Source organism: Amblyomma maculatum, chromosome 10, assembly GCF_055883805.1.
Source record: "Amblyomma maculatum isolate TAMU_Amacu chromosome 10, ASM5588380v1, whole genome shotgun sequence".
In the NCBI taxonomy this organism is placed as follows: Eukaryota; Metazoa; Arthropoda; class Arachnida; order Ixodida; family Ixodidae; genus Amblyomma; species Amblyomma maculatum.
In genome coordinates, this window is record NC_139353.1 from 137,993,154 (window position 1) to 138,013,805 (window position 20,652).

General features: G+C 45.8%; 2 protein-coding genes across 2 annotated transcripts in view; one reads left to right on the forward strand and one right to left on the reverse strand.

The window, feature by feature from the left end:
* LOC146177541 (neprilysin-4-like) overlaps window positions 1-7,287 on the reverse strand; it is a 192,207-nt gene extending 184,920 nt beyond the window's left edge. Inside the window, exon 1 of the mRNA XM_084581587.1 lies at window positions 6,856-7,287. Coding sequence (XP_084437713.1) covers window positions 6,856-7,287 — 432 coding nt within the window. The remainder of the gene's footprint in view (window positions 1-6,855) is intronic.
* Window positions 7,288-10,510: 3,223 nt separating this feature from the next.
* On the forward strand, window positions 10,511-15,826 carry LOC146177542 (uncharacterized). Its single transcript, XM_084581588.1, has 5 exons — window positions 10,511-10,520; window positions 11,588-12,057; window positions 12,573-12,780; window positions 13,787-13,891; window positions 15,513-15,826. Exons 1-5 carry the CDS (start codon window positions 10,511-10,513, stop codon window positions 15,824-15,826), a joined length of 1,107 nt encoding a protein of 368 aa, XP_084437714.1.
* The last annotated feature ends 4,826 nt before the right edge of the window (window positions 15,827-20,652 follow it).

Consider the following 20,652-nt stretch of genomic DNA (forward strand, 5'->3'; position numbering starts at 1 on the left):
AACTTGGTCCATTGTAGCCATCTTTAAAAAAACTGAACATCCAATACTGGAAGAACAGAGGATAACATGGTCAATTGTAGCCATGTTTAAAAACCGGAACATCCAATGCCGGAAGAACACAGGACAACTTGGTCCATTGTAGCCAGTTTTAAAAAACGGAAAACCCAATAACGGAGGAACGCAGGACAGCTTGACCCATTATAGCCAGTTTTAATACCCGGTGCGACCATTATTGGAGGAACAACGGCAATCTCGGTCCAATATAGACATTATGTATATACGGCAGTGCCAATATCATGAACTCACTGTACATCTTGGCCCAAGCTAGCCAGTGTCGGCTACTGGCAGCGCCAGCACTGCGAGAGCATTGGCTAGGCTGGGCCATTGTTGGACACCGTGTTGACTGGCATATCCTATGTTGGGAGCATGCTGGTTAGGCTGGCCCAATGTAGGGCCACTGTTTGCCGTCGTACTTACAACATTGGCCCAAAGCTTTGTGCTGCCTGGGTTCTTTCGTCACCCGATCGAATGCCTTGGCGATGTCAAGCAAGGCCATGTACAATGGTCGGTATCGGTGCCGAGCCTCGTGAAGCACCTCCGCCAACAGGTACCCATTCTCAGCACACCCGTCGACGGGGATGAATGCCATTTGCCTAAAGTCGAGGGGGACTTCCCTCTGTAACCGAGCGGCAAGCACTTTATGAAATAGCCGGACCAAGACCGGGGCGACCGCAATGGGCCGAAAATCCCCGGGCTCCCTCGCATCGTCTTTCTTCGGGCTGAAAATGGTACGGGCATCCCTGAGGCAAACAGGGAGACGCCCGATAAACATAATAAGGGTCAGGACGACCTTAAGGACAGGCACCGGCACTGCCCTAAAATCTCTCGCTGTGAAAGCATCTGGTGCAGGCGCCGAATTTAGTTTTGGCATTGCGTCATTTATTTTTTGGTCGTGATTGGCTTGAAGAGAGAGACCTCACGGGCTTCTATCTGCTCCAGTCTTAGCTCCACTGAAGGGTGTGGCGCCTCCATAACACGCTTCCAGGTCTCTAAAAAACGAGAGGGGTCTTTCACTGTGGCCACTTTAGAGCCATCGAGAATGTCCCTTGCACAGGTACTTTGGTTCTTCTTGAAGGCCGTCTGGGTTCGAGCGTACTCAATCCTTCGCCTCTTCCTTCTACTGTTAACATGTGTGCTTCCCGGACCACGTGCTGAAGGGGAAGCGCACTGGCCGCTCATCGTGAAAGAAGTCTCGTAGGTAATTATTTAGTGGTAGCATTATGTTCTCACCGTCACGGTACAGCTTTCCCAATGTCCACAAGGAATCGGCTGCAAAGGACCTGGGACAGGGCTTGTTGAGCAGAGCTACGAGCTCCTCCCTCAGTACATCATGGGGAGTAGTCACCTCCCGAACAGCAGATGGACCAGTTGTTGCACCTTCTTCTCCCCAAGCTTCCTGCTCCTCTGGAAGGGGTTCTAAGTCCGTAGCCATGAGGGACTGGACTAGCCTCTTATATTGAGGCTGCCGCCTGTGCGATTTAATGCTGTCCAGTGTCCGTTGCTTAAATAATTCGAGCAGGCGTTCATTCATATTGTATACATGTTTATGTTGCTGCTTAGCCTCCTTGAGGATCTGAGCCCCTCGTACTGCCATTCGATGATTTTCCTCAGGTGTCCATCGAGGTTTCGTCTTGGTGATGTTTATATCGGCATTGTTGGAAGCTAGATGGGCATGCTTTCTGTGGAGGCTCAGCCCAACCTTTGTTTTAAATGCCCTTCCACACTCACGGAAAGTATCATGCGTCGGTAAGGGCTGTGAATCGTCTGAGTCCGAACTACATACCTCTCGCCGCAAGGCATCCAAACGGCGAGCCCTTGCAGTTGACACTGATGAGCTCGTCCCCTGTCTCGTTGTCAAAATAGGTATCTCGTCAATATCTTTAGAGGCCTTTGGGCCTTCCTTATGGGATCCCAGGCCTCCTCCTCCCTCCGACTGGTGCGTAACTGTTCCAGTCCCCAGGTTCCTGTCATAGTCTATGTCTCTGGGTTGACCTCTATGATCCTCAGTTTCTCTCATTGCCCGTGCCCGGGCCCTAGTGAGAACACATACAACTTCATCACTCAGACCACCAAGGGCGGCCTGAGCAACCTCAGGTCTGGCGACATCCGCACCACAATCCCTTCGGGGAGCCAAGACCCTACTACCTGAAGGGGCCAATGCCCCTACTTTTTGGTGCAACACTACACCATCATCCAGCCTAGCCAACACACCCTTATGCATTTTGCCTTTGTGAATTGCGAGGCCTTTCCGCGTGGCAAAGGTTTTGCCACAGAACACGCATTCTGCAGGGGAAGCCCCCAGAGCTCCCCCTGCACCAGAAGGCCCCCCTTCCACGTCACCACAGGGTCGCCGCCGTAAAAAGCGGTGCGGCCGAGCCCGGACCAGCGTCGGGACCTGCGTGTGAAAAGCCACAGCTTTGCTTGTTCCGGGGGCTTCGTGCCCGAGGTTCTTGCTTCGGCCGGTAGAAAACAGCCAACTTTGAACTGGCACGGACCGAGGGAATCCGACTGTCTAATTAAAACAAATCATTGCGATGGCTGTTGATCGGTTCCTGACGCAATGTGATTTCCGCCCAGTGCTCTGAATGTCAACGTGAACAAATTAAAAAAAGGGCGGGTACACGGCGGGAGAACTATGACTCTCTTGTTAATCTCTTGTTTAGGCAAAAATACGAGTGCCTGAGGGGTAACTTCCCGGGGAAGACCGTTTCCGTTTGGGGGATGGAGTTTGGGGCCCGCTCCATGTTGCGTAATACTACCGTAGCTGCCGGTCAAGCGTTGGGCCTTACGAGAGCTGACCTTGGTTGGCTCTCCGCTAGGGCACTGCTGGGCAGCATTATTGTGCTCAGCAGATTCCGGAGCATAGTTGTTTAGCGAGGTCTTTTTATTCTTATCATTTTACCTTAACCTCAGTGTTTTTGGGTTCAGTTTACTTGCTTTCGAATATGTCTCAATTTACCTTCTTTTCCGGCGCGTTGCATAACTTTTTACCCGTTGCCCCCCGAGACTTACCACTCTTTGCCTGTACATCAACAAATTTACGTTTTTTCTTTCTAACACTGCGGCACACCCTAGCGGGGGCTTGCAGTGCTGTCAAGTGGGCTCAATGAGCAGTTATGGCGAAGTTCTACTTCGCCCACTTGGCCACGCAAAACTATCTTATTAGGCACATTCTCGGGGGGCTACCTTACCTTGACCAATTCAGGGACATTTTAGTTATTAGTCAAATGCCTCGTCATCTAATTAGTGACGCGCATGAATGGATTAACGAGATTCCCACTGTCCCTATCTACTATCTAGCGAAACCTCAGCCAAGGGAACGTGCTTGGCAAAAACAGCGGGGAAAGAAGACCCTGTTGAGCTTGACTCTAGTCTGACTCTTTCGGTTCCTGCTTGCCTTGAATACATATATATATATATATATATATATATATATATATATATATATATATATATATATATATATATATATATATATATATATATATATATATATATATATATCGCTGCAGAAACTCTCAAAGCGGTTTTTTCTTTATTAGGTGTTTCAGATTAGTTCCTTACTCAATGCTGAAACCATTCCTGAACACAATGTTTCAGCCCATGCATGAATGCATCTCTGTCGATCAGGTAGATTTTCTTCAATCTAAAACAACTTGCATGTTGCTAATATCGCTCTAGTAAGCGCCAACTGCATCGCGATAAACAATTGACTTAATTGAAGTACGCTGCTATTTGAGCGTTTGCAGTGTCTGTCGCCTTCTCTTTGGCATCAGAATTCTAGGCAGATTCACATTCGCAACGGGGGCGGGGGAATAGGGGAATTGGGAGGGGGAAGAAGGATGCGTACATGTACATTAATAGTCACCCTCATCACACATTTTTGAAATGATGCCTCAAACTTGGCACTGATTCTTTTGTTCATTCATCGGTGCTGACAGTAACACCTATAAGTGAAATCCATTCTTAGCTCTTACAAAATCAGAGCGCGTGCTGAGACTGATGAGATTTATCGATGTCGTTACTTTACCCCACGTTCTCTTTGTAGGTCGCCTATACCCTCTGCCTGACATTTATCAACATGACAGTTCCGGTTGCTTCATTGCTTCCAGTAACATCAGGTGGAGGTTTTCAGATTCAATATTCGCTGCCTATCTCGCTGTTTTTCGCTTAAAGGAAGATAAAAAACACAATTATGCCCAAGAATTCCAGTCGTGTGCCGTTGTAAGCAGCCTGTTCTCGAAAGGAGCAGACAGTTCTCGTTTCTCTATTCATGTTGTCCAGTACTTCGTCTTCGCAAACAGTGCATTATATATTGCGGCATATGAAGTAAAATTCTAGAGAAGAAATGTTCTGCTGTAGAAGGTACATGAGCGTTTAGAGGCCTTTAAAACTGGCTCTGATTAGTTATGCACATGATCGCAACTCTTAGCATGCACAGTACGCGCAAATTTATAGGAATTTTAGCAAGGGAGCACCAGAAATATATCTTTTTTAGTTTTGATATTTTGCCTTCAGTAGCGGCGCCTCATCACACCTAAGTCGTACTTGCTTGAAATCGTACACGCGTTGTGCTTCAGACACAACACTGTTCGCAAGGGTCCCATAGCAAATAAAACATTACGGGGGACAGTTAAGCTCACCTTTAAAACTATGACGCGATAGCGTAGGCTACCAGCCCACAAATAAAGCAGTGTTTTATCAAACTCCTACCTACGTGCCTGGGTGAGTTAGGGAAACGTGACAGTCCTGCAAGGCCGATTCTGATATCGTCCTGTCATATTCAGGGAGAGGACAAAGCTGGCCGTTCCTTCCATACGTAACGCCAGACAACCCTAGGCCCACTCAGAGCTCGGCCACGTCAGCTGCTAGTTACCACCTTTGCAGCCCCAAGCTCGTGATTTTCGCTCAAAACGCCGGCACCGGATTTTAGGTGAACGAGGCCTTTAAAGCACCGTTAAAAGAAACAGTGACAAAATTTTTAAACCGCGTAGCGATGTTTTGCAGCCGTAAAGCACCGACGGCGAGGCTCTAAGCCAAGTTCTCAGAACCCTTTGGCGGTGAAGGTGTGTTCTTAAGGCAATTTGTTACAAACTACAGTTCTAGTACAACAAAGCTGAAATATAAACAATAAGCGTGAAAACCAAGCCTTACCAACAGCTGGACATTTAAGGCCCGCCTTTAAATGCATGACACGATACAGTTAACGGCTCCTGTTAGCTGCTGATTTGTGTGAAGGCCGCATCGCCACACGGCCGTGCAGCCGGCTGCGCAGCGCTTCAGAGTGAGCTCTAAATTTGTGACAAAGGCTGTACAGAAAAGCCTTGAAAGCATTTTTATTATTACGTAGTGCATATGCGATGCCTTCCTATCGTGAAGAAAAGTCAAGTAGGCCCTTAAAATGTTGGAGAGAAGCATACATGATACCTCATTTCTAGGGCAAAGAATTTTTAAGCATCGCGATACATACTACGGGCAGTCCGCATACATAATACAAATATACATACAGGCAGCCGGCACCGGAAAGGAGCGCGACGCATTGAGATGAGCATGAAAACAAAATTTTATGAATATTTGTTTTCGTTTCATTGCGTAGTAGGTGGCCGTTTGTTCACAGCTGGCGTAAATTTTGAAGAGCACTGTGGCAAAGTATGCGGCGAAATTTGAAAACAATATATTTCAAAAGGCATGATAGGTGTTTGAGGGAAGCTGCGCGAACACAACCTTAACAGGAACTCCGTCGAACATTCTCTCACAGAGCGCCATGCCTACATGTATTCTTCTGGGACGCAGCTACGACCATTGGTGGTGCGCGCCGCTCCGGAGTTAGATGTGCGCGGAGCGTATAGCTAATTCCAAACACCTGTGCGACTTCGGCAAAATCGCGTTTAGCGGATGGTGTGAACGCTCAAGGTGGCTGGAAGTAACGTGTGTGTCCTTTTACACCGGAACAAATGCTTAAATAGGTTCACACTCACATGGCATATCATGCCTAAACGTTGTTGCGTAGAGGAGAACACATGAACAAGCTGCTGGAACTCATTCTTGCTCTAGTCGTGGCAACACCAAACGCGACTATGCGTAAGAACTAATCATGTTTCAACTGATAAGTTTCAACACTGATATTCTCGAAGCGAACGGAATCCATCTCGAAAGAGGTATGTTTGGCGCGCTCCAAGGCCACTGCCCATCTCTTTCCCTTTTATCCAATTACAAGAAGCCGGGGGAAACGGATGCCGATCTTTTTGTGGCTTGCAGCACATCTGCCCGCAGCTCAACCTCTTATAAAACCGCTAATTACACTCACAAACAAGCGTGGCACAATCCAATGCTGCGTCTAAGGTATATTGGATACATAGCAACCGGAACATATCTCGCCAGTGCTACCGCGTCTGTTTGACATCACGGACTGTCGTTTGTTTACCAAAAATATCAGCAGGAATATAGAAGTGTTTTGTAGGAATGCAGCTTGTATATCGCCTCAAGCCTTTTTGAGTACTTCGCATAATGACAATATTATTAATAATAATTCATTTCCGCAACCTTAACTAATAAAATGAAGCTGCATTTATACATTTGAACATTCAGCATTTATATTCATTCACAAAAAGTGCTTTCAAATTGGTTCAATTCTGCACGCTCCTCTGTTAGATACCTTTCAATAAGGCGCTCTGTTGCAGCTTACAGTCAGAGTGCCATGTTATCCTTAAAACAAGATACTTGTATTATTCTACACCAATTGCTTTTTCTGGTGCAGCCTTTCAACCAGCCATGGCACACCCGTATGAAGTTTACCTGCAAGCCTTGTACGTCCAAAGCCTTGATCAGCTCCTTGGCGTAGTAGTACCCCAAGCCACCGTGCAACATCGCCTTGGTGACGTCCTTGTAGTAAAGAGGCGGCGCCAGGGCACCCAATGACAGAGAAAGCTGGTGCAGCACGTGCTCGTACTGGATATATGGCTCCGAGAAGCTCTTCGGGATTCGCAGCTCTTCCAAGCCAGCGACTGAGCCGAGGCGAGCGCGCCACGAGCGCCTGGTTTCGATCCAGTAATGCGCGAACGATGGCGACTTGTCGGGGAAATTAGCGTACGCCTCTTCGAGCACCTCCGCCGTGAGGAACATCTCGGCTGGCCACAGCACCCTACGCATATTCCTTAGCTTCTCGGCGGCGACGTGCTGAGTCTGATTGTCCAGCGACGACGCAGCGAGACACATTTCCGTGGCCATCTGCGAACAATCCGAGTCTATAGTGTGTATGCTTTGTAGGAAAACCTATCATTTACTACAGAACATTGGGTAACCAGGTTCCGGACAGGAGAAAAGGCGTAGGTAGATCTACTTTAACAGCAATATTATCATTCATGCGTCACAAAATAACGCAAAGAAAACTTCATAGTTACAGCCCTTAATCGCGGCAAACTGCGCGCGATATGTAAGGATATCTAAGGTGATGTGTAAAGAAGGTTGATGGAGAATATCTCTGAAATCTGGGATTAGCTGATGTTACTGTATTGCTACGTAACTCAGGGGAACACTTGCAACGAAGTATTATTGACCTAGAGAGAAGAAGCAGTAAAGTAGGCGTAAATATTAATATCTAAAAAAACTAAGGTAATGTTGAACAGGCTGGGAAAGGTAACGCAGCCTAAAATACGTAGAGAGGCACTGGAAGTGGTAGGCGAATATGTCTTCTCATCATCATCATCATCATCATCAGCCTGATTATACCCACTGCAGGGCGAAGGCCTCTCCCATATTTCTCCACTTAACCCGGTTCTGTGCTAGCTGCATCCACTTGACCCCTGCGAACTTCTTAATCTCGTCCGCCCACCTAACTTTCTGCCTCCCCCTGCTACGCTTTCCTTCCCTTGGAATCCAGTTTGTTACCCTCAGCGACCATCGGTTATCCTCTCTTCGCACTACATGTCCTGCCCATGTCCATTTCTTCTTCTTAATTTCCACTAGAATGTCATTAACTTGAGTTATTTCTCTGACCCACTCTGCACGCTTTCTATCTCTTAATGTTACCCCTACCATTTTTCGTTCCATAGCCCTCTGGTTTGTCCTTAACTTAAGTAGAACTCTCTTGGTTAGCCTCCACGTTTCAGCCCCATAGGTGAGTACAGGCAAGATGCAACTGTTGTATACTTTCCTCTTGAGCGATACCGGTAAGCTGCTAGTCATAATCTGCGAGTGCTTGCCAAATGCGCTCCATCCCAATCTTATTCTTCTTGATATTTCCTTTTCATGGTCTGGATCTGCGGTTACTACCTGTCCTAAGTAGACATATTCGCCTACTATTTCCAGTATTTCGCTACCTAATGTAAACTGCTGTTCCTTCCCGAGGCTGTTGAACATTACCTTAGTCTTCTGCATATTGATTTTCAAGCCTACCATTCTACTTTTTCTGTCTAGGTCATCAATCATTATTTGCAGTTCATCCCCCGAGTTGCTTAGCAAGGCAATGTCATCAGCAAATCGCAGATTACTGAGGTATTCTCCATCTACCCTTATCCCTAACTGCTCCCATTCCAAGTCTCTGAATACTTCCTCTAAACAAGCTGTGAATAGTACTGGAGAGATTGTGTCTCCTTGCCTAACACCTTTCTTTATGGGAATTTTTTTGCTTTCTTTATGTAGAACTATGGTTGCTGTGCAGCCACTATATATATCTTCCAGCACTTTCACGTACGGCTCGTCTACCCCCTGATTTCGCAATGCCTGCATCACCGCCGAGGTTTCAACTGAGTCAAATGCTTTTTCGTAATCAATGAATGCTATGTATAAGGGCTGGTTATATTCCGAGCATTTTTCTATCACCTGATTGATGGTATGGATATGATCGATAGTAGAGTACCGTTTCCGAAACCCTGCTTGATCCTTTGCTTGATTGCAGTCTAAGGTTGTCCTGATTCTATTGGCGATTACCTTAGTAAATACCTTATACGTAACAGACAGTAAGCTGATTGGTCTGTAATTTTTAAGGTCCTTAGAGTCCCCTTTCTTGTGAATGAGGATAATGTTTGCATTCTTCCATGCTTCCGGTACCGTCGATGACACCAGGCACTGCGTATACAGGGTGGCCAGTTTTTCTAGCACGATATCCCCCCCGTCCTTCAGCAAGTCTGTAGTTATCTGATCCTCTCCAGCTGATTTCCCCCTTTTCATAGTATCTAGTGCTTTCTTGACCTCGTCCTTCGTCACTGGTGGAACGTCTGACTGTTTTTCCCTACCGCCAATTTCATCACGGTCCTGACTACTTTGGCTACTGTAGAGATCTGTATAGAACTCCTCGGCTACTTTGACTATCTTGTCCATATTAGTGATGACGTTGCCCGCCTTGTCCCTTATCGCATACATCTGGTTTTTGCCTATGCCCAATTTCTTCTTTACCGCTTTAAGGCTTCCCCCGTTCTTTACAGCATGCTCAATTTTCTCCATGTTATACTTCCTTATGTCGGCCACCTTGCGCTTATTGATTAGCTTTGATATCTCGGCCAATTCGATCTGGTCTGTTGGATTGGAAGCTTTCATACTCTGCCGTTTCTTAATCAAATCTTTCGTCTCCTTAGACAGCTTACCGGTATCCTCTCTAACTATCCTACCGCCTACTTCTACCGCGCACTCAATAATGATATCTCTGAAATTATTGTTCATTGCCTCTAGGGTAATCTCGCCATCCTCAGTTAGAGCTGAAAACCTATTCTGTAGCGAGATCCTGAACTCTTCTGCCCTCCCCCTCACCGCTAATTCGTTGATGGGTTTCTTTCTTACTAATCTATTGCGTTCCTTCTTCAGATTTAGGCTAATTCGGGACCTCACCATCCTGTGGTCACTACATCGAACTTTCCCGATTACCTCTACATCTTGCACAATGGCGGGGGTTGAACACATTATGAAGTCGATTTCATTTTTAGTCTCTCCGTTAGGACTTTTCCATGTCCATTTCCGGTTCTTCCGTTTGCTGAAGAAGGTATTCATGATTCGTAAGTTATTGCGCTCTGCAAACTCAACTAGTAACTCCCCCCTGTTATTCCTAGAACTAATGCCATAGTCACCTACTGCCTTGTCTCCTGCCTGCTTTTTCCCTACCTTGGCATTGAAGTCGCCCATTAGTACAGTATACTGCGTCTTCACTTTTCGCATTGCCGATTCTACATCTTCATAGAAGCTTTCAACTGCCTGGTCATCATAACTACATGTAGGTGCATAGGCCTGTACAACCTTCAGTTTATACCGCTTATTAAGCCTAATTACGATGCCTGCAACCCTCTCATTAATACTATAAAATTCATCTATATTACCCGCTATATACTTATTGACAAGGAAACCTACCCCTAGTTGTCGCCTCTCTGGTAAACCTCGATAACACAGTACATGCCCATCCTTCAGTACAGTATATGCCTCATTCGGCCTCCTAACCTCACTAAGCCCTATGACATCCCATTTCATGCCCTCTAGTTCCTCTAACAGCACTGCTAAACTAGCTTCACTAGCAAGGGTTCTAGCATTAAACGTTGCCAGGGTCAGTTTCCAATGGCGGCCTGTCCAGCGGAGCCAGGCTTTCTTAGCACCCCCTGCTGCGTCACAGGTCTGACCGCCGCCGTGGTCAGTTGTTCCGCAGCCGCTGGTGACTGAGGGCCGAGGTTTTATGGAGCTTATCATAGGAGGTTGTGGCCAATTACTGCACCAGGGTGGCCAACTCCTGTTCTGGTGAGGGAGTGCGTTGCCGGAGGTGTTCACCGGCATCAGGTCGCACCCCAAACCTGTATATGCAATTCCATCGACACGCGGATTTTTTTTTTTTTTTTTTTTTTTTTTTCATCCGGTGGAGAATTGCGCGGCACCGGGATTTGAACCCCGGTCCTCTTGCATGCGAGGCGGATGTTCTACCGCTACGCCACCGCTGCCTCCCTACGCCACCGCTGCCTCCAACATGTCTTCTCAAGACATGTTGGAGGGTTAGTTGTTGGTGGGGTTAGTACATGTCTTCTCAAGACATGTACTAACCCCACATCCGGACCCCCAAGCCTAATCAATTGAATAGGTTTGGAAAAGAACTAATGTTTAAGATAATGGCATATAATAGGGAGTTTTAGAATAGGGGGAACGAGAATAGGGGGACCCTATCTGTACGTGCATAGCGTTACGGGAACGTGTCCTCTTCCTCTGCTTTTAGAATAGCGGTGATAGCGGTCACTTAGCGTTGCGCGCATGCAGCGCCATGATGGCTTAAAAGAAAAACTTGCAGAAAAAATAACTTGATATACATGCTGCTCTGTTTTCATTACAATAATAAACACTAAGTAAATCATATTAAGTTACATATAAAGCTCAAATACATGTGCAAAGTAATACATTTTTCCCTTTGAATTTTTAAACCGAGTCGAAATAGGCCGAGACTATCCACGCTGGGAATCGCCGCTAGCCGTTTCTTGTTTCTTGCGTTCGTCTGGTCTGTGCAAGTCTGTGCGTTCGCCTTCTTCTATAAGGACACTTTTTTTGTGGCTTTAAAACGATGCCCAAGTTAGGCGATCACAGGCAGATTTACTTTGCGACCAGCGGCTCTATCTGGACCTCAGCTGGAATGATTTAGAGGACCTTTTTCTTCGGTACCGGGAGCCCGCGCCGCGACGCTATGCTTCGTACAACGGATTTCTGGACGTCAATTGCCTGGACGAAGAGTCGTTTCGGCGGATGTTCCGTTTCGACAAGGAGCATTTTGGCGCACTGAAGACATCGCTGCTTGTGCCCGATACCATCCTCAGTAGCCAAGGCGTCAAGGTGTCTGGTAAAGAAGCGTTGCTCATGGGTCTACGCCGGTTGGCGTACCCGAATCGATGGTGGGACTTAGAGCCCATCTTCGGCCGGCATTGCTCTGCAATGTCAAGCATTGTGTCCTCCCTATTCGGCCACATTGAGACCACCTTCGGTCATCTTCTGGACCTGAGGAGGCACGACTGGCTGCAACCGGCTGACTTGGCTCGTTCTTCTGAGGTGCGTACACGTCAAGCAAGACGAGTTTCATTCCGCAGCCCAATAAAAAAAATGTTTTGGCTGCTTTTTGATATCGCAGACAACTGCATAATAGTAGAGAGTGTCTGCTGATAAATAGGGGTTCAGTGCACACTGTGTCTCAAATCGTAACGGAACCAATTATTGCTTTACTGACAACTCGCACGATAGTCCGAAAGAAATGTTTTCGGAATGTTGCATACCAGGGATGGCACGGAAGCGTTTCTCATGTAGGTACACACACACACACACACACACACACACACACGCGCGCGCGCGCACACACACACACACACACACACACACACACACACACACACACACACACACACACACACACACACACACACACACACACACACACACACACACACACACACACACACACACACACACACACACACACACACACACACACACACACACACACACACACACACACACACACACACACACACACACACACACACAAATGGAATTTTCTATTTTCATTGCAGGCAGTTCATCGCAGAGGTGCCCCTCTCACCAACTGTTGGGGGTTTGTGGATGGCACTGCTAGACCCATCTGCAGGCCTACCAAAAATCAGAAAATCTATTTTTCTGGTCATAAACGACTCCATGTCGTTACATATCAGGCCATTATGTGTTCAAATGGCATTGTGTGCGACCTGGATGGACCTTACCCTGGGCACAGGCATTATGCTGGTGAGTGAAGCGGATCCAAGTTTTCGACATAATAAATTTATATATACTCAGATGCCAGGTATATCAGAGCTTGCAACGAAAAGGGGTTATGGTGCACGTGATGGCCTGTCATGGATAAATGGCTGAACTTCTACTATACCACTGCTACAGTTCAGCATTCAGTTAGCTAAAAACTACTGAAAGCTTTCTACGCGGCACAAGCTGCAGAGTGAGTTATCATAGCCATTCACTCCAAAGAATGAAACCACGAAACAAGAGTGCCATCACGCAGCCATCTGCACTTTTCGTTATATTCATGTAGTGTCCTACACTTAAAATGCATAAAGTTGGACGTCTGGTTGGGGCAGTAGAGATTTTGTTCACACGCCTATCCATGGTAACGGCAAAAAGTACATGGCCCCAATCAGCACATGTGCATTTTCCTCTTGTCCATTGTCCAGATGAGTTCCCAATATTAACGAGGCATAAACACATTGAAAAAGTTTGGTCCCCAGAAAAACTGTCCATAATTTAAGTAGTCTATATTAACGAGGGTTGTATTAACAAAGCAGGACTGCAGACGTCACGAAATATAATTTGTTCATTGTATATTAAAGCTGGTATATTGTTGAATTTATATCAGTTAGAGGGCATCATGCCAGGTTATGCAAAGATCCCTTTTGTCATTAACAAGACCATACCAGCGCAAAAGCAGTACAACGTCTCTCACAGCCCGAGTTGCTTTGGGACATTCAACCTGATAGACCGAACCAAACCTTATATTTTTGCTTGCTTATGTGCAACAGCAGCAAGTGCTACATGTTCATTACTACAAAACATAAGCCTCCTGCTGAATGTTTCTATTAGGCACCTACGTTGGTGACAGCAAACAAATGTTCTAGCAGAATGTTTTTTCTCGTGGCTCGAGCTCGCCCAATGAAAATCAAATCTGTGCACTTTGCTTCAACATTTCCCCCATTTGTTGTTCAAACGCTGTGATTATTCAGTACTGTTTTGTATTTTGCAGGTATCCTGCGTGACAGTGGGCTCTATGAAAAGCTGTTGGATCTCGTACAATGTTCAACCTTCGCAATCTATGGGGACCCAGCCTACCCCCTGCGTCCCCTCCCAGGTAGCACAGAATGTGGGGCCCCAGTAGGTCCGATGTAGGCAAGTGGGGCTGGGGCAACCATCATAAAACCTGCATCGGTCCCCGATGGGGCAAAAGTGGGCAAGCCCCATTTGGGCTTGCCCCTGTTCCTCCTGCATGGGTCCCATAGAGGCGTTTCTTGGGCTAATGCAGAGCACATTCCTGCATCCAGACCACAAGGGTCCCTTGCCGGATATTTGAGGGCAATCCAACCTAAATGTGGGCTTTTTATGGGAAAGCTCTCATGGATCCGAAGTGAGGCCGCCCCCATCAAATCTTTGTGGGACCAACATCGGCCGTAGTGGGGCAAGAAAACGGACATACCCACATGCTGCCCCAATCGGCCCCTTGTAGGTTACTTGAGGGCAGGTGAAATATGAATAAGGGCTCAATTTCGGCAAGCCCTTGTGAAACCCAAATGAGGCAGACTTAGCTAAACCGCTTTAGGTCCCACATAGGCTGTAATGGGGCTGGAAGGCGGGCGTGCTGGCATGGTACCAAAATCGGTCCTTTGTGGGGACTTTGAAGGCCCGTGCAACAGCAGGTGGGCTCTAGGTTCAAAAACAACGTCCAGCCCAATTGGGGCTGCCCACATAAGACTGCTTTATATCCCACATGGGCCGTAATGGGGTGGAAGGCAGGAGGGCCCGCATGATACCAAAATTGGTCCCTTGTGCGGAATTTGAAGGCACGTGCAACAGCAAGTGGGCTTTAGGTTCAAAACCAACACCCAGCCTAATTGGGGCTGCTAACACAAAATCGCTGTAGGTCCCACATCGGCCGTAATGGGGCTAGAAGGCGTGCGTGCAATTGCATAATCATTGTTTCCAACCTTTATTTGCATTAGATGTTGCCCTAAATTACTGTTATAGATGATTTGTATAACAGTTGTTGCCATGTTTAGTCGATTAGAAATTTACATGGCTTTAGTTCTCGCGCTCATGCAAATTGAGCTACAAATACTAAAACAAACTGATTGCTAACTGTTGCCTCTTATGTGGTTGCTTTGGACAGCCTGCAACTCCCAGCACAATATTACTGTTCAGAACACACATCTCCATAGCCTGAACAAGATGTACATGAAGTCATTTCGGCTAGATGAATGTTATGAATTATTGTAAAATTTAATATTGTGGCTGTTTAGAAAGTGCTGGCATGTATAGAATAATTACTTGATTATGTGCATAAATATTAATTGGGAAAACTTGGACTAGGGCTTTCCATCAATTTCCTACGTCGGACCCCTATGAGAATAATATGGGCAAGCCCAAGTGCGGCTAGCGCTATAGAACCCGCATTGGTCCTATGTCATTACCTGAGGGGCTAACTGAAATAAAAAAAATGTTCCTCCAAAGCGGCTGCCCAAATCGGTCCAAAGTAGGACCATCGCGGGGAGTTGGCGGGATGTGCCCTTTTAACAATGCCGGAAAAATGTGGGCTGCCCCGCAAGGGCTGCCTGCATCGGCCCCTAGTGGGGCCCATTGGGGCTTTGTCGACAGCCCCCTTCGGACCTACGTCGGCCCCTCTTGCAGCACCCACATTGAGCCCACCGGGGCTGTCCTGCATTGCCTACATTGGGCCCACCGGGGCCCACCCTTCATAGCCCACTTTGTGCTACCTGGGCTCCTTATGCGGCCATATGCAGGTGCTGCACTCAGCCGAGAACATCAGCTGTTTAACAGTTTCATGAGCACTGTTCGTCACGCCGTTGAGTTGGGGTTCAGGAAAACTGTCAATCTTTTCGCATTCTTGGATTACAAGAAAAATCAGAAGTTGTTACTTCAGAATGTTCCTCAAATGTACAAGGTGGCAACCATACTTGCCAACTGCCACACATGTTTGTATGGCACCCAAGTCAGTATGTTCTTTGGTTGGCGCCCGCCAACTCTGCAGGAGTATTTAAAGCCAGCTACCTGAGCACTTGGAGTTCCATCAGCATATTACATGAAATCTTTTGTTTGCAAACCTGACCGCAAGTGGTTCCTTTTCAATTGGAGCATTGATGCTGGAGGGTGTAAGAGCTGTTGGAAGCATACACCATCAGTCCACGAGTTCACCTGTCCACTGTTTCAACTAATCGCATGCTTAATAATGCCCCTTGAAATTTTGAGAGAATTTGATCTTCTGATGAGACTTGTTACACAAAGTTATCATTAAGGGCAAACCTAGCTAGAGCTTTTCCTTGTGATTAGGCAGTATTCTCAGTATGCATGTCAGCACTGCCCCTGGGGTTTGCTCCATTGTTCTGGAAGTGTGTGGATGCTCTCAAAATAACATCAAAATAGGATTGGCTGTGTTGAGAATCTTTTCAAAATCAAACTTGTTAGGGAAGTTTTTTTTTACTGTGGCATATTATTTAGCACCCTGTGTTGCAGTTTGCATTTGACTTTGAGTTCTGTTGTGCTGTGTGTTTAGTGTGGAGTGTACAGGAGTACAGGAGTATTTAGTTTTTTCAACCATGAGCTTGAAATATATTTTGGAAACTGCTGGAAAATCTTTGTGCTGCCTATGTCACAGTGCACGCTAACAAATTAATCTTGTCTACCCTGCATGGTTCAGGATACTGTTGTGTGTCATGCATCATATGTTACCTCTGTTCCCTGGCAGCAGAACCTCACGGTGAATGAATTTTCATCATTTGAGCACTGTACCACTGTAGCACTGTACCACAAGGAAAAGTAGAACGGTAGGCTAAAAATCAATATGCAGAAGACTAAGGTAATGTTCAACAGCCTCGGGAAGGAACAGCAGTTTACGTTAGGTAGGGAAGCACTGGAAGTAGTAGGCGAATATGTCTATTTAGGTAGTAACAGCAGATCCCGACCATGGAAAGGAAATAAGAATAAGATTGGGATGGAGCGCATTTGGCAAGCACTCGCAGATTATGACTAGCAGCTTACCGGTATCGCTCAAGAGGAAAGTATACAACAGTTGCATCTTACCTGTACTCACCTATGGGGCTGAAATGTGAAGGCTAACCATGAGGGTTCTACTTAAGTTAATTTTATTCTTCCATATTTACAGTGTCCACATTAGCTAGGCATGAGTATGTGTGTTTCGCATTCATTAAGGAAATATGCATTAGGATGTGCACTTAATGTGAGCCTAATGGTTGGTCAGTGCAGGACAGCAAAATGTTCGGCTCTTGGGTATGAACGTAAAGTGTTCAGCAAGAATAACTTGTGTCCGCACATAATCATTCACACGTATTGGCACATAGAATTGGTGGGTACCAAATGAACATTTTGTTTCCATGACTTAGTCGTACCACATGACTATGAATCCCTAAACATAGGCCCTGAACGGCAGAAGCAGCTGAGCCTGCAGATTTTCTTGTTGATCATCTTTTCTCCTGCACAAAGACTGTGTGTATGACTAATGTGTGTTGATGTTTCACTGATGGACACAGGAATTATGGCATGTGGATAGGAATCTGTTTGTTGTGCAAAACATGATTTTGTGAAATGCACATAGGTACATGTCTGTATAACCAGTGTTTGCAAAAGTTTACACACAACCTTCATGGCACTAAATAGTCATTCTTGTGTTTAAAATGCAGAGAGTGTCTGTGTGTCATATGAAACACAATCCGCAATTCAGTCAGGTCTTTGCCAGGCTGCGTGAACACCTGCACAGGCAGTCTGTTTCCCTTTTCAGTCCTGCTGTCAGTTATAATTATGTCAGTGTTTCTTGTTGCCATCTGTTTACATTTGGCTGCAGCGCACACTTACGTATGTGAATACATTGAATAGTTCAAGGTAGTCATTTTTTTGACGATGTGGACGTGGAAAAGCAATATAACGGTGTTTGCAACTGTTTGCTCAAGACAGAACTGAGCTTCACAGTTACTTCTTGCACTCCGAAACAGTGCACTGAAATGGCACTAATCACCACTTTGCAGAGTTTAATTGTCGTCTTTCGACAGCATCTTTGATACAAGTTTTATGAGTGCCTGCTGCTGCTTAATGAATATGCGCCGCTCTTCGCTACGCTCCCGCAGCTCGACTTCCCTTTGAGTCTGTCGTTCTGCAGCTTCCTGGAACCGCAGCTTCCTTTCCTCGGCCCTGTCTTGCAGGTCCATTTCATGAAGGCGCCGCTGTGTGGCAGCTTCTTGGAAACGAAGTTCTCTCTCTTCAGCTCGCTCTTTGCAAGCTGCCTTCCATTCTCTCATGTGCTGTTGTAGCTTTTCGCGCTCTAAAGTTAGGCGATCGCGTTCAAATGCTAACCGCCTCTCTTCAATGGTCCGCTCTTGATCTTTTGCGTTCTTCTCAAACTGAAGCCTTTTTTGAAAAAAGGCCAAGTTTTGAGGCTGTCGGCTTTTTGTACCTGCATGTAAAAAATGATGTAACAGCATTGATACTGTTGATGTGTAATATTCATAAATTAGTCACTGACTACCAACAGCAAACGTATTGCAAATAAGGAATGTAGGAGGATGCAATAATAGAGTAAGAAGTAACCAAAAAAGATAGATGCATAAACAGTCACTGTATTCCACAAAATGTATATTGTAACATGCACGAGTATCTTTCCACCCCCACGTTTCAACAAGATATGCCGTTTCCGTCACAGGAAAAGTGTACACTGCAATGGTGATATGCTGTTTACTACTAAATACTGACACAAATGATAGGCACCCCATTCCAAATAACCAACTAGATCGCATCATATATATGAAACTGGAAACAGTTTGTCGACATGATGGGGCCAATCCTCGCTTCTTACAGGTCTATTCAGGTGTGCGCCTCAGGGTTCAGTTTTAGATACAGTACCATTGAATATTTACATAAATGATCTCGTAAAAGCTCTTCAAGTGTCTGTGTGTGTTAAGCTGTTTGGTGGCGACAGCATATTTTTAACTCAATCGAATCAGTTGGTGGTTTGTATTGAATGCTAAGCTACAACTGCCACAAAATTAGTGCGACAAATGGGAAATGGTTATTAACTTTGAACAACGGTTTCTATCTGCATCAGTACAAAAAATTAACCAACTGACGTTTGGCATGCGGCATTAATAACAATGTAATTTTAGAGGTAGAAAAATATATGAGTACCTCACTGTCACAGTAACTTCCCGATTGAAAGGGACAAATCACAGACATTATATGCTCCTCTGGCCGTAAGAAGCTTTGTTTTCTGTAGTCTTGGATGGTCAGTTGCATGAATGTATTAAAGCTGAAGGCATATAACTCCATAATAATACCAAGCCACAAATATGCCTGCATTGCATAAAATGCCCATACAAAACATTTTAAAGGAGCCAACAGTCTAAGAGTCTGAGGCAAACATTATGGGATTTTTTTATCTTTGACAGGAATTAGTCGTGTGATGATTTTAGGGACAAACAGCTTTACATTTTATATTCTTTATCCCTAAATCATCATAAGACTAATTCTTGTCAATACCAACAACAAAACATTAAAAAATATATATATATACCCAACCTTTGCTTTCGATTTTGATTTTCGGCTCCTTTAAATTAAAATAACGAGCCCCTCATTTCCCCTTCAATTGTCTACACAAGAGATGACGCGCAGACACTTGAAAAAAATTCGCCTTGCGGCTCACCAGAATAGTACTTTGCAAGGTTTCTTCTGCACAGTGTTAACACTAAACAATCCCCTGTAGTGGTTGCATGCAGACATGATATGTACTGTAGTCAACTTGCTTCGCCTTTGATGTTCAGGCTGAGCACCTGTGCTGCATTGGCCAGGGCTTGCTACTCGAGAGCTAGCTGCAGGCAGTTGGAAATTGGAGTTCAATGGGCCATCGGCAGCTGTGTCGTTCCTCGTTGATGGCGCATCTTGCGAATCTTGGCTACAGTACATGTTTTTGAACACGTCTGCTGCTGCTGATGGCTCATCAGACGAGTCCCCTAAAAAATGGTGGTATACAGACTTAGCAATATTTCCCAATTGAGCTGTCAGTATTGCAATTTTTCATCTTGCAAGGTGATTTTGCTTATATACCACACTTTGTGATGCTGATGTGGCCTGTGCTGTTTGAAGATGTATTAAAGCATTGTATTGAACAAGATGCAGCAAAATGTTACTTTTGTTTTTCAATAAACGTTAAAAGTGCTATGTGTAACCTGAATTCAGAACTGTGTAGCACTGCCAACTGTATATACTGCAATTCACTCAACATTCAAAGATGCAAAAGTCATAGATAACAAAACAGCAATTTTTTTGCTTGAAGTTCGAATTATAGAACACTGGCTTTTGGTACTGCTTTCTATCAGGGAGCTCCGACAAGACTCGCATGTATTGCTGTCCTACAGCAAATCATGTCCTCGTGGCGCGCGTTTACCACGAAATGTTCTCACATGCGTTTTCCGCTGAACATGTCAGGTCTGCGGTGCAGGAATCTGCGTCCAGGGCTGCAATGTAGGCTGTGGCAGCTGCATCCCTGGCCAATCCCGCGGAGTTCCGCTCCGCAGCCGGTGTGGGCGCTGGCAGTGGACGGGCACAGGCAATCTTTCTGGTAGCTGCCGCTTTTACTATGTGGCCGTGTTCTTTGGCGATATCAGATATTTCTTGCAGTAGCTTCTCTTTTTCATCATACTGCTCTTCCGTGCCTGACCTGGACGTGTAAACACCATCATTACGCACTGCTGTCAGCTCGCGATCATAAATACAAAGCTCACATCAGGAAGAAAAAAATTATGCAAGGATTGAAGAAAATGATGGCAGCGGTACTTACTTGCGCAGGTTGGCCCGGTCGCTGTGTTGAAATTGCCCCAG